General features: G+C 35.7%; 1 protein-coding gene across 1 annotated transcript in view; it reads right to left on the bottom strand.

Annotated features, from left to right (window-relative positions):
* The window catches only part of LOC136038162 (cullin-1-like), a gene marked incomplete in the record, with an annotated part of 119,029 nt that overhangs the window by 45,327 nt on the left and 60,049 nt on the right, over positions 1-13,653 (bottom strand). Inside the window, 1 exon segment of the mRNA XM_065721223.1 lies at positions 2,461-2,754. Within this exon segment, the coding sequence (XP_065577295.1) occupies positions 2,461-2,754 (294 nt within the window).

Genomic DNA, 13,653 nt, shown 5'->3' on the forward strand with positions numbered 1-13,653 from the left:
CTGCCTTCTGGCAAAAAATGCAAAATTCCACATTTTTGTAGATAGGAGCTCGAAACTTCTACAGTAGGGTTCTCTGATACGCTGAATCTGATGGTGTGATTTTCGTTAGGATTCTATGACTTTTAGGGGGCGTTTCCCCCTATTTTCTAAAATAACGCAAATTTTCTCAGGCTCGTAACTTTTGATGGGTAAGGCTAAACTTGATGAAACTTATATATTTAAAACCAGCATTAAAATGCGATTCTTTTGATGTAGCTATTGGTATCAAAATTCCATTTTTTAGAGTTTTGGTTACTATTGAGCCGGGTCGCTCCTTACTACAGTTCGTTACCACGAACTGTTTGATCTCCATCAGAGAGCTCTATCCAGCTCTAATTCAGATGTAACTGCCTGAATTCACATAGCGACGACTCATGGTCGTCGCTACGTGCCATAATCAACGGTCTGCTAAAATTTAGCTAATCAAACAAGAATAGCAATTACGAAAAATTGTATATCTTTACTGGTAATCCCGAAAAATGGTACATCGGGATGGTTTTCCTATAAGAAACGTAACTATGTAAACCCAGGGTTGTATTTCTTTTTAATACGATCTTTTTACAATGAAAGATATCAAACAGATCGTGGTAACGAACTGTAGTAAGAAGCGACCCGGCTCAATAGCAACCAAAACTCTAAAAAACAGAATTGTGATACCAATAGCTACATCAAAAGAACCGCATTTTAATGCTGATTTTACATATATAAGTTTCATCAAGTTTAGTCTTACCCATAAAAAGTTACGAGCCTGAGAAAATTTGCCTTATTTTAGAAAATAGAGGAAACGCGCCTTAAAAGTCATAGGATCTTAATGAAAGTCACACCATCCCATTCAGCGTATCAGAGAACCCTACTGTAGACGTTTCAAGCTCCTATCGACAAAAATGTGTAATTTTGAATTTTTTGGGCAGAAGGCAGATCACGGACGCGTTTTTTTTTTTTTTTTTTTTTTTTTTTTTTAGGGGTGATCGTATCGATCAAGTAGTCGACCAATGAGAGGGCTCATTCTAGCGGAAATGAAAAGCTCTAGTGCCCTTTTTAAGTGACCAAAAAAATTGGAGGGCACCTTGGCCCCCCTCCCAGGCCAATTATTTTCCCAATGTCACCGGATAAAAATTCTGGTATAGACATTTTATTCAGTATAGTCTAAAAACCTTATAACTATGTCTTTGGGGATGACTTACTCCCCCACAGCCCCGTGGGAGGGCTAAAAGTTACAAACTTTGACCATTGCTTATATATAGTAATGGTTATTGGGAATGTACAGACGTTTTCAGGGGGATTTTTTGGTTGGGGGGGGGTTGCTGAGAAGAGGGGGATATGCTGGGGGAAATTTACCAAGGAGGAATTTCTCATGGGGGAAGTAAATTTCCATTATAGGAGCGCAGGATTTTCTAGCATTATTAAAAAAAAAAACAATGAAAAAATAAATATGATCAAGTTTTGGATTGGGGAAAGTAAGGAGCAGCATTAAAACTTAAAACGAACAGAAATTATTACAATGAGGGGTTGACCTCCTCCTAATACCTCCCTCTTTACGCTAAAGTATTTTTAGTAATTTCAACTATTTATTCTACGGCCTTTGTGATTCAGCGGTCATTCTTAAGGAATTGGGACAATATTTAAGCTTTATTGTAAAGAGCGAGGTACTGACGAGGGGGTAAACCCCCTCATATACGTAATAAAACATACGAAAACAGAAGTTCGTTGCGTTAGCTAATTCGTAAGTTACGTATATCTTTTACTAATAAAAACATTAGTAAAAATTAAAAGTTCTAGTTGCCTTTTTAAGTAACCAAAAAATTGAGGGGGCAACTAGGCCACCTCCCCCGCTGCTAGTTTCTCAAAATCATTCGATCAAAACTATGAGAAAGCCATTCAGCCGAAAAAATGAATATGCAAATTTCGTTTTAATTATTCATCTGCGGAGAGCCAAAACCAAAACATGCATTAATTCAAAAATGTTCAGAAATTAAATATATAAAAAAAACAGTTTTTTAACTGGAGGTAAGGAACGACATTAAAACTTAGAGCGAAAAGAAATTATTTCGTATTTGAAAGGGGCTGCTCCCTCCTCAACGCCCCGCTCTCTATGCCAAAGTTTTTTACTGTTTTAAAAAGTAGAGTTGAGAGAAATTGTCTAATTTTAGCGTAAAGAGCGGGGCGTTGAGGAGGGAGCAGCCCCTTTCATATACGAAGTAGTTTCTGTTCGTTTTAAGTTTTAATGTCGCTCCTTACTTTTAGTTAAAAAAACTAGTTTTTTTTATTTAATTATGCACAAAATTCAAGAACTTGATTTAAATTCGTGAAAAGAGATGCAATGTCCTTGGATCAAGGATAGCCAAAGAAGGAAAAAACACTAAATAGAAATAAAAAACATGAACGAAAAGGAAATATAAAACAAATAAAAAGTAAACTTACATCTAACGCTTCGTCACCTATCTTGAGAATTGCTTCATGTCCTTGGTTTGTGATATGACTCTCTAATAGCGATTTGAGCAAGGTTAGTCCATTCATTGTCCGCTGTAGAAGTGTGTACATTCGTCCCAAATCTTCATTTTTGTCATCATTTAGCAGGTTTTGAAACTCAGACTGAAATATTTCAAGATGTTTTTCAATCAGAACACGCTCGCAAGTCTTCATCAAACTGTCCAGGGTTGTCGGATGAAGGTATAGCTGAACACGAAGCTGCTCTTCGTCTAATCGCTTCTCCGCCTAGAGAAAACAAAGTGATGAAAAATCAGCTGGGAAGGACCTGAAACATGTGCTGGTGGAAATGGCTCCAAACAAATGCCCTATCAGATAATTCTAACAGCTAGCAAAAAATCTTTCTTCGTAAACTTCGTGACTAGCAAAAAGGTAATAGTTTTTACAGGACTAAAAATGTTGTTCTTACAAGTTCTTTCCTTCAAGTTCAAGGTTCAGCTCTTAAATTAATATGATAGAGCTTATTGCTAAAGAACAGAAACTGAGAAATTGCGATCGTCTTACGGTCATCATTGCGAACTCCTCTTACAAAAAAAACAACAAATCTATAATTATTAGCAATAGACCATATGAGATATAAGATATACATTTATTACAAAAAGAAAACAAACACTATTCGCCATTCACCTGCCAGGAAAGGCAATAAGCTTGGAAGGGCAAGCGAGGATACCACCCTCAGCTTATTAAAACCACGTTCATATCACGCTACTCAATACAAAAGAAACTCAACCGTTGAAGGAAGAAAGGAAAAAAAAACACTAAGAGGAAAAGACAAGAAGAAGACAGAAACCCCCCAAAAAATAACAGAAAAAATTAACAGTAAAATAAATCAGGGAGATGCCTTGAATAGAATGACAACCTGGAACAGGCCTTACATCAAAATCAATCACGAGATAAAAGAAACTTCTTTACCCGTTACTTGAAAGTCGGAAGACTAAGCACAGTTTTCCCTCCCTCGGGCAAAATATTCCAAACATGGGGACCATAATGAAAAGATGCCTGAGTCGTATTCCTAAACTCGTGAGTTAAGTTATCAGCTTTTCTTGTATTATAATCATGATGGTCTCTATTAAAAGTAAAAAGATTTTCAAAAATAGGGGTGAGCAGGCGATTCAAATATTTATACGAGAAAATCACGACTTGGTAATCTCGAATTTGGGATACATCCATTAACTTATTCTTTTTAAAATGCTCAAGAGCAGGAACCTCATCTTCAACTTCAACTTAAAAAATACAAAAACAAAATTATGTCCCAACAGAGAGCAGAGCTCGTAAGGCTGGGACAGTGCAAAAACATAGAAAAAACATGAACATCTCATCATAATAATGATTCCAAAATTTAACACGGCAAAAAACAAACAAAATAGAAAAAAACTCATAAAAGAGAAGTAACAAGGATAAGTAAATAAATAAATATCGGGCAGGAGGGTTGTGGGAGGCCATCCAAACACAGGGTGCAAGTTTTTAATTAAAAATTGAGGCAGGGCGTATCATTTTCAATTTTTCCAATTTTCAATTCACCATTAACCATCTTATTTTCAAGAAGCGGATGTTCTGTATCCAGATTATCGACCCTTGTAGTAAGAGTTCCTAATTGATTGTAGATATTGTCTAATTTATTGCCATTTTCTTTTACGACTTCAAGAATTTGCTTAAAATCTGCAGCTAGTATTGATACTTCCGGTTTCGAGCTGGAGCTATCATCTGAGGTGTCTAATGAAATATTCATACCTTCTTGTTTTGGATTTTTCCTTTTAAGTCCCATTGTAAATTAATAGTGTACTAATATCCAAATATCAATACGTATTACTAAATATCCAACAGTTCTTGAAATGATGTTTTCAGCACTGAATGAGTATCCAAAAGTTCTTGAAATAATATTTTCACATAAATCCACAAATAGATCTTAAATGCGTTTTACTCTGACGAGAGCATTGAATGAACTCATCAGAATCATAAAATTCCAATAATAATTTTACAGCTCTATTCTGAAGTTTTTGTACTCTTTTGAAACATGTTACAAAATTACTTGCCCATATAGAGCATCCGTAGCTAATATATGTACAAAATATAGAAAAATAAATCATTTTTAGAATTTTTTTTGGACTAGATTTTTGATTTTTCGCATCACCCCAAGACTGCTTAATTTTTCAGCTATTGCATTTGAATGGTTTTTCCACGACAGGTTTTCATCAATTAAAAACACCAACGTTGTTGCTACTATTTTTATCCCATTTCCTCAAACCATGATTTGATCGGTTCCAACACTTGACGAAAGTCTAGAGAATATTATGAAAAAAGTTTTAGAAAAGTTTGTAGTTAACAAATTTTGTTGAGAAAAAGTTAGAAATTCAGAGACAGCATTATGAATTTTATTATACAAAACATCAAGCGAAGGCGCAGCTAGAAAGAGCAAAGTGTCATCTGCAAACAGGATGACACCAGCCTCTGACAGGTAATGCTTCACTCGATCAATAAAAATAATGAAAAGGAGGGGTCCCAGGATTAACCCTTGCGGGACCCCGCACTCTATTTTCTTTTTTGAAGATAAAAATGATCCATTCTGTACTATCTGATACCAATCGTGTAGATATGATGAAAACCACTCAAGGTTTGAACCCTTCACCCCAATCGAGTCAAGAGCTTGAATAAGCCCTGAGTGGTCCACCGTATAAATCGCTTTTCTCATGTCCGAAAATACAGCTCCAGGTATAAGACCAGCTTCAAATGGATCATTGATCCAATCAACCAATTTTAGAACTGCCATATCTGTAGATAGCCCTTTTCTGAAACCCAATTGGTTTTCCATTAAAATTGTATTCTTTTAATATATTAACTCAACTTGGCACGTACAGCTTTCTCATGTAACTAAGAGAAAAATGGGAGAATAGATATAGTTCTTCGATTCGATGGGTCATCCTTTTTCCCTCCTTTGTGAAGAGGAACCACCCTTGCAATCTTTAGTGCTTCCGGGAAAACTCCAAGATCCAGAGAAAGGTTGATAAGGTGCGTCAAGATAGGTAAGACACTCGTTTTTGCGGCTTTTATGAGTTTCAGCGAAAACTCATCCATCCCTCTAGAACTTGACTTCATCGTAGCTAGGAATTGTGCCACTTCCCGTTCCAAATACCTTGCAAATTCGAAGGAATTCTCACTTGCAGGCTGTCTTTCAAAATCAGATCCAAAATTCACAGATGTGCGTAGGTTAGCCCGCGCTTGATCGCAAAGTCTTTTTCCTTCATTTGCAAAATAACCACACAGAAATTCAGTTATGTGTTGAGAATCAGGAAGACGACCTTCTGTCGTCTCCATGGCTCTCACCTCCTCCCTACTATGAAAATTACCCAAAAGTTTATTTACTGTTTTCCATGTATTTTTCATATCCCCTTGATTTTCATGAAATTCATTTTGGAAATGAAGTTTCTGAGCTTTCCGTTTACTGAATTTCAAATATTCCGAAATTTTTTGAATTGTATAAAATCATCATCTGAACGATCCTTTATATAATTCACATAAAGTTGGTTTTTCTGCTTTATTGAAACTAGAATAGCTTATGTTATCCATGGTTCCTTAGTAAAATTTCTATTAGGGTTTATTCTTCGCAAGGGACAGGTTTCATTCATTACATTAGTCACTATTTCACTGAATAGGTCATATGCTGAATTTGGACACTTCTCCCCTATTGCAGGCGAAAAATTTGTTTCATCCATCTTATTTGCAAAACTGTTTAGGTTTTTACTTTTCATTTCACGGTAAAACGAAGCCCTTTCATACCATTTATTCTCCTTTGACTGATTCAGCTTTATTTTACTTATTAAAAGAAGGCGATCACACCCGTCGGGCACAATCACATCTGCTTGGGATCTTTCAAGTAATCCACCATTAATGAAAAAATTATCAATTAAGGACGCCTAAAGATGGGAAATCCGAGTTGGAATAATTACAAGAGGAAAACTATCATGTAAAATCATCATATTAACAAAATCTAAGCTATTCGCTCTTTTTAGTAAATCAATATTGAAATCTCCCATCATAAATTCATTTTTATTTTCATTGTTAATTTTATCTAATAACAATTCAAATTCATCAATCAATAAACCGGTTTTGTTCAGATTTATGCAAAGCGTCATCGCTTTGACACTATAAGGCAAAAAGGATTCACGTCCATGGAGGGACAAAGCCCCTTAAAAGGCTCATTAGGCTATATGACAATACATGCTAAGTTGAGTTATTTCAGACTTTATCAATATTCACTCTTGCTTTAAAATCCCTTTTTTGTACAGGGTTACTACATGTTCAAAGGACCAAAACTGGGAATTCGAGACTTATATTTCTTCGAAAAAGCTCCCTTCATACGGACAAGCTTGGCCCCAAAACTCGTTTTTAGAAAGACTTAAAAAGAAAATAGTAATACACTGTAATGCAGACAACTGTGATTACCACCAATTTCCTACAAACCTTTCGACAAAGCACTATTTATCAATTAGGTCTTACAGGTACCAAGACTTAGGATACGTGCCACTTGTAAATTTATGCTTCTCACTGTCCATAAGCCACAAACGTTTTTCACATTTGATCCATAGCAACTTGACGCTAGTGGTAGAAAACTTGGCGGCCCACTCCCGTTGACTGCTTTGGCAATTTTTGATGTAAGCTCTCCGCTGTGGAGTGGTCAGTAGGCAACCTTTTCAGCTGCCATTCTACAGCCCACTTCATTGTTTCGGATCCAAATCGAACTCTTATTTGAAACTCTCAACTCTTATTACTTTTTTTGTAGTTTCGTCAAACATCATCCCTTCGTAATTATTGCTAATTCAGAAATATGGAATCTATTTAAGAAATAAGTAAACTTGGTTCGGTTTTCATCACCCCATCTTTGACACTTTCCCGAAGGCGTCATTGGAGTTCTCTAAATAGTTTGGCACTCATATTTTGAGAAGCTGTTGCCAAATCAAACCTGTAAAAGTTAAATTCTACTGCGAATACACTCAGTGTTTTGCACTATCTTCCAACGCCACTCTCTGACTATAGTACTTTCATTTCATCTTAACGTCCAACAAACATTTGTAATGTAACAAACCCTACCACCTACTAGTCTAATGACCCCAGACGAAAGGGTATGTCCCTCCTTTTTGTTACTAACCTGCCCGCGTATTCATAGCTGACCGCTGTTGGCTACTAAATGCTATTACTACTACTACCACTACTACTAACAACTCAGTCTGAGACAAAAACCGTTACGCATACTCTTCTTCCTTCCCAAGTCTCCCTTAAGGGATATTGTTATCGATGTCCCTTTAACAAGGGATATAAAAACATACGTGAATCTTTAGAATGAGCTTCGATGTTCATTTTAGAAAAAATTAAAAAAAAAGGACTTAGTAGAAGTTATGTGTTTTTTGTTTAATGAGTAATTCTTCAATTTGAACTTTCCAGGATATGTAGCAGCAAGGACTACTTAACAAAAAAAAATTAGATGATTCAAATAATAATATATTTTAAATTCAAACAGAACTGCAATCACTCGTCATATACAAATTTACTTTCAATTATCAGACCACACCAATGCAGAGCCATTTAATATTGCAAAAAATGATAGAAAAATCAGTCATTAATTGTTGAACTAGAATTTAAGAATGAGATTTTCATTTCATTGAAGGCATTTTAGAAAGCAGTGGACAGCAGAATTGTATGAAAGGAGAAAAGGATATTTATCTAGCAAAAACATGCATGACATGCTATAACATCCAACAGAAAGCAATCTCTCTTTTTCTCTTTATTCAATTTCGAATTTTGTTATTAAAGGAGACATATCCATGAAGATGACGAATCTTCGATTGATTCAATAACGCTTAGTTTGAACGACGAATTTCTTTAAATATTAAAAAAATTATGTTTCATTATAATATATTATATTAATTTATAATTATACTATATTAATATAATATTATATATAATACATTATTGATACCATATAATAATTAAATATTATATACGTTATTATAATTATATATGATGCATTATAATATACAAAATATTATATTTAATATATTATAATTCTTGATGCCTCGTCTGCTTTTTTCTGCAGCCCACGGGTTCAGGCCCTTAATCGTTGTCTGAGAAGTTTTGTAACTCATTGTGCTGCGAGAGCAACACTTTGATTTTGTCGCGTTTCTTTTTTTTTCCTATGCCGCCGATCTCAGCTTATTCCTGGAAACTGGTAAGGGTCTAACCTGTGCGGTTTTTACGGAAAGTGTGGACCTCAGGCCGGATTGATGAATATGACATTACATTTTGGAAAGCTCCACAGAACTCTTGCCTGGGGCCAAAAAGGATGGTTTTTGCTTGTCTACGAGCCAGAGCCTATGGTGTGCGAAGTGAAGTGGAGTTATAATATAGCCTATGTCAGAGAGGAGTATCTGAAGTTGTGCAGCCAAGCTTTCGTTTCATCAAACCATGTTTCTGCTTTCGAGTGGAAAGCTCCGTTCTAGCAGGCAAGCAGGCAGGTACCACTTTCAAATTGAAGATGGACTAAAATCTATAAGTGCTAAATATATGCACCAGTTACCTACAGCCAATATATCTTCTTTGAGTGATAAATAGAAAAATTTACAGAAATAAAAAAGTGGGGACCGAAAGTGCTACCATCTATTGTTTCTACCTATTTCTGTTCGTGATTTCAGCTGAGTTTATCATTCGGTTTTTCTGACTTGTAATTGCGGTTGAGAAATGGTATCAGATGTGCCTAATAAACTCTAAAAGTTCTCTCATTGCTAAAGAAACTAGAGCTTATCCTTTGCTCCTTTCTAAGTGGTGAAGTTAGAAATTTGGCCTACGGCAAAAAAAAAATCAACTTTTGAACTAAGACAGATACTTTTCAACGGCAATCGATAGCTCTTGATGAGCTGATCCAAGTATATGACATCCATTTTTTTTGTACGAAAATTCCTTCATGAGGTATACCCGTTTGAAAGTTTCAACTTCAGTAGTAAGGTACAAACTAAAACGAAATCTAGGCCGATACAAATTGTGAGACGTATAGAGGACTTTTAAGTAACAGTCAGCTGTTAGGTAATAACAACCTTCGGCAATGGGGGGTTAGCAACTTTTGCTAGTTGGTGTATCTATCATTTGTTTCCAGTGTATTTGATAGTAAAACCAATTTGGTTCCTGTGGCAAGACATGTAGGGACTTATAAGTAATAATCTGCTGTTAGGCTACAGTCAACTTCAACGAGGAGGAGTTTGTAACTATGCTAGTTGGTGTACCCGTTTATTTGTTTCCAGTGAACTTGATGCCTATCACGGGAGAGGGACTTATAAGTAAGAATCGCTTTGGGCGAGAAACGGCTGTTAGCTCATAATCATCTTCGGCAATGATGAGTTTGCCACTTTTGCTAGTTGGTGTACTTATTATTTGTTTCCGGTGTATTTGATGGTTAAACCAATTTGGTTTCAGTGGTAGAACATGTACGGGACTTGTAAGTAATAATCGGCTGTTGGGCTACAATTAGCTTCAGCGATGATGGGTTTGCAACTTTTGCTAGTTGGTGTACCCATTTATTTGTTTCCGGTGATTGATGTCTATCACGGGAGAGGAACTTGTAAGTAAGAATCTGTTCATTTTGGGCTAGAAATTTGTGCAAATTGGTGTACATTGTATTTGATCTCTTTAAATCTAACAGAATTAAGTGTTTACGCAACGGGTACAAACGATAACGTAAAACAATGAGGTAGTTTCGTAATAATTAGTGTCACCTATGGTATTTTAATCCTGAAAAGTTACGGATAGCTTTATAATACCAACTAGATTATATAAGATACTGTTCCAAGTTTTTTCCGTCACGATGTCAACGATTGAAAAGGATAAAGTTCAACTGGCTGCAAAGTCAATTTAGTCCCTTCTTTCGATATTATTTTGTGGTTGTTGTTTTTTCAACGCTGAGGAATAGGCTTTGGTCATATGATAACTGATTGCGTTCTTGTTTGAACATACCGTTTTAAAAACTTCGATAGGCTGACAATTTCATCATTTAACCAATAGTGAAGAAACAAGCACAAACGAGAATTTAAAACAATGAGATAGTTTCGTAATGATTAATAGAATGTCATCTATGGTATTTTGATCCTAAAAAGTTAGGGATAGCTTTATAACACCAATTAGATTATATAAGATATTGTTCCTCCGAGTTTTCATCCGTCAAGAGGTCTACGATTGAAAAGGATAAAGTTCAACTGGCTGCAAAGTCAATTTAGTCTCTTCTTTCGATACTATTTTGTTGTTGTCGTTTCAACGCTGAGGAATAGCCTTTGATCATGTGATCACTGATCGATAGCGAAGAAACAAACCCAAAGTGTTGCTGTCGCAACACTTAGTCGGCGAAGCCGGACAAAGGTTGCCGCAACACTTCACGTTGCCCGGGCAACGTAGGTCCAGTTTATTTTTGATTTGGCAAATATATAGCTACTGAAAGTTTGCAAAAATTTTCTTTGAAAATGGTTATGGGCGGACATCTACAATGTAGGTGCTTAACCAAAGTGACATCAAATGGTATAATAGTACAATATCTGAATTTGCACAAAGAGCTATTATTCCTCAGTGCTCAAACATACATCAGGATCTAGTGAATAAATTAGGATCATTTTGAACACTGAAGTTCGCAAACTTTTAATTCACACCCACTTTGTTAAGACTTGCTCAAAAATAGTGATATATGTTCATAAAAAAAAAACAATCCTAGATTTACAACCGACTACACGGTAAACTGAGAAAAAAAAACACAAATTTTATTTGGACCTCACTTCTGGAGTCTCCCTTAGCGCTGAGGTCAATCATTTATTACTTCCTATATATTCACATATCTACTATAAACAGCGTAATATTCTAAATTTTGTCATAAATTATTTCGGGTGGATAAACAAACATAAGACCCAATTTCGTTCAGGGGAGGGGGTTACAGAAAAACTTTAAAAACACACCAAAAATTACTTTATATTTATTTTGTTACTTTTTATCAGCCAGACACAAATTTACGGGGCTGGGTCAAACCCGGAAAATCCTCCCCACCCTGGATACGGCCTTAATAACAGGCCAGTATTGAAATCAAATTGTTGTGTGCATCAAGCATGGCTAATAGTAGAAAAAGCCAAGAAATATAGTCCGATTGAGTGAGAGGCAAATTTGGCATTAACTCCCTTATTAGGATTCCAAATTATAGAATTTGTACCAAATTCCATTACTGAAAAGGTAAACACACAACTCGATGCTTAAATACAAATGTACTAATATAAATATAATAATTGTTTCCATCGCTGAATGAAATTTAAAGACTTCAATGGACCGTAAAGTGAAACATAATTCCTTCCTTTTGGAAACTAAACTACTTACTTATGTCATTTCGAAGTGCGGACCATTAAGTTTTAACCACCACCCTAACCTCACAATGGGCATATACCACAAATCATATATACTCGAAGAATTTTCAGTAGCACGACTCTTCGTTTCTTATTAATAACCCTTCCTAAATAAAATCTTCAGATTAACCCTAGGTACTACTAGATGGTGTTCTTTGCTTTTAGTTACTCACCAGCCACTTTTATTTAAACGCGTTTTTTTTTTTTGACGCCCTTGGCTCGCCATTTACTAGGTTGCAACTGCTGGTGCAACCATGATTGAATATCAGACACTGGATATACTTGAATACAGCAAAGAACCAATCACAATTATAACTGACGTCATCATATAGTTTACCATAATGTCATTTATGGTTGTAAAAATTAGATTGGGTTGTAAAATTTTAGAAAAAAAATATTTTCCAACCAAAAGTAAGGAGCAATATTAAAACAAACACAGATTATTACGTATATGAAGGGGTTGCCCCCTCCTAAGCACCTCACTCTTTACGCTAAACTTGTTATTAATAATTTTAAAAAGCTTCCTATTGGTCTAATTAAACGACCTTGTGTTTCAGGAGTCGTTCTTAAAAAACTGGGAAAAAAAACTTCAGCGCTAAGACTGAGATGTTGAGTAGGAGGCAGCCCCCTTCACATGCGTATTAATTTATGTTCTTTTTAAATTTTAATGTTGCTCCTTACTTTCAGTGAATTCTTTTTATATAATTTCTGATCGTTTTTTTAACAATCCCATGAAATCTGGCCCTACCTCCACGGAGAAACACCCCTTCTAAGGGAATATCCTCTAGACAATTCGATTCCGGTGAAAATTTACCCAGGACAATTACACTTAACAACTCCGCGCGTAAAATTGAGACGGAAAAGAGAAAGCCAGACATATAACACGAATTTTCTATAGGAATTCTTACAAATTCTCCTAGCGTGTAATTTCCCCTGACAAGTTCACCCCTTAGAAACTTCCCTCCCAATGGAAAATTCCCCCGTAGAAAAACCCCCAGCAGAAAATTCGCCCCCCCCCCCACTGTATGCTTCCCCACTAACAAATATTTGGTGAAACAATAGGCAAATTCCATAACTTAAACACCTTTCTGCTGGGACTATGGGGGGGGGGGGCATGTTATATCCAATGGCATAGTTATTGGGCCTTTCAACAATGATGAACAAAATGCTATCTAAAATTTTGATTTTAAACAAAATGCTATCAAAAATTTTGGAAGGGGACCTAGTTGTACTACAATCTTTTTGGTCATTTCAAAAGGGCACTAGAACTCTAAATTTCTGTTCGAATGAGCCCTCTCATGATAATCTAGGACCACTAGGTCAATCCTGTCACCCCTGGAAAAAAAACTAAAAATAAAAAGAAACACACATCCATGATCTTCTTATGGCAAAACATACGAAATTCCATATTTTTGGAGATAGGAACTTGAAACCTACATTAGGGTTTTCTGATACGCTAAATCTGATAGTGTGATTTTCATTCAGATTATATGACTTTCAGGGGGTGATTCTCCCTTTTTTCAAAAACCATATTAATTTTCTCACGCTCGTTACTTTTGGGTAAGATTGGTAAGATTAAACTTAACGAAACTTGTATATTTGCAATCAGCATATTATTCCGATTCTTTTAATGTATATCGTGTGAACAGCTATGAAGACCACACTGACTTTCCATCACACTGAAATTCCTAAACTCTGATAAAGATAAAGCCCC

This window comes from Artemia franciscana, chromosome 17 (genome assembly GCF_032884065.1).
Source record: "Artemia franciscana chromosome 17, ASM3288406v1, whole genome shotgun sequence".
Lineage (NCBI taxonomy): Eukaryota > Metazoa > Arthropoda > Branchiopoda > Anostraca > Artemiidae > Artemia > Artemia franciscana.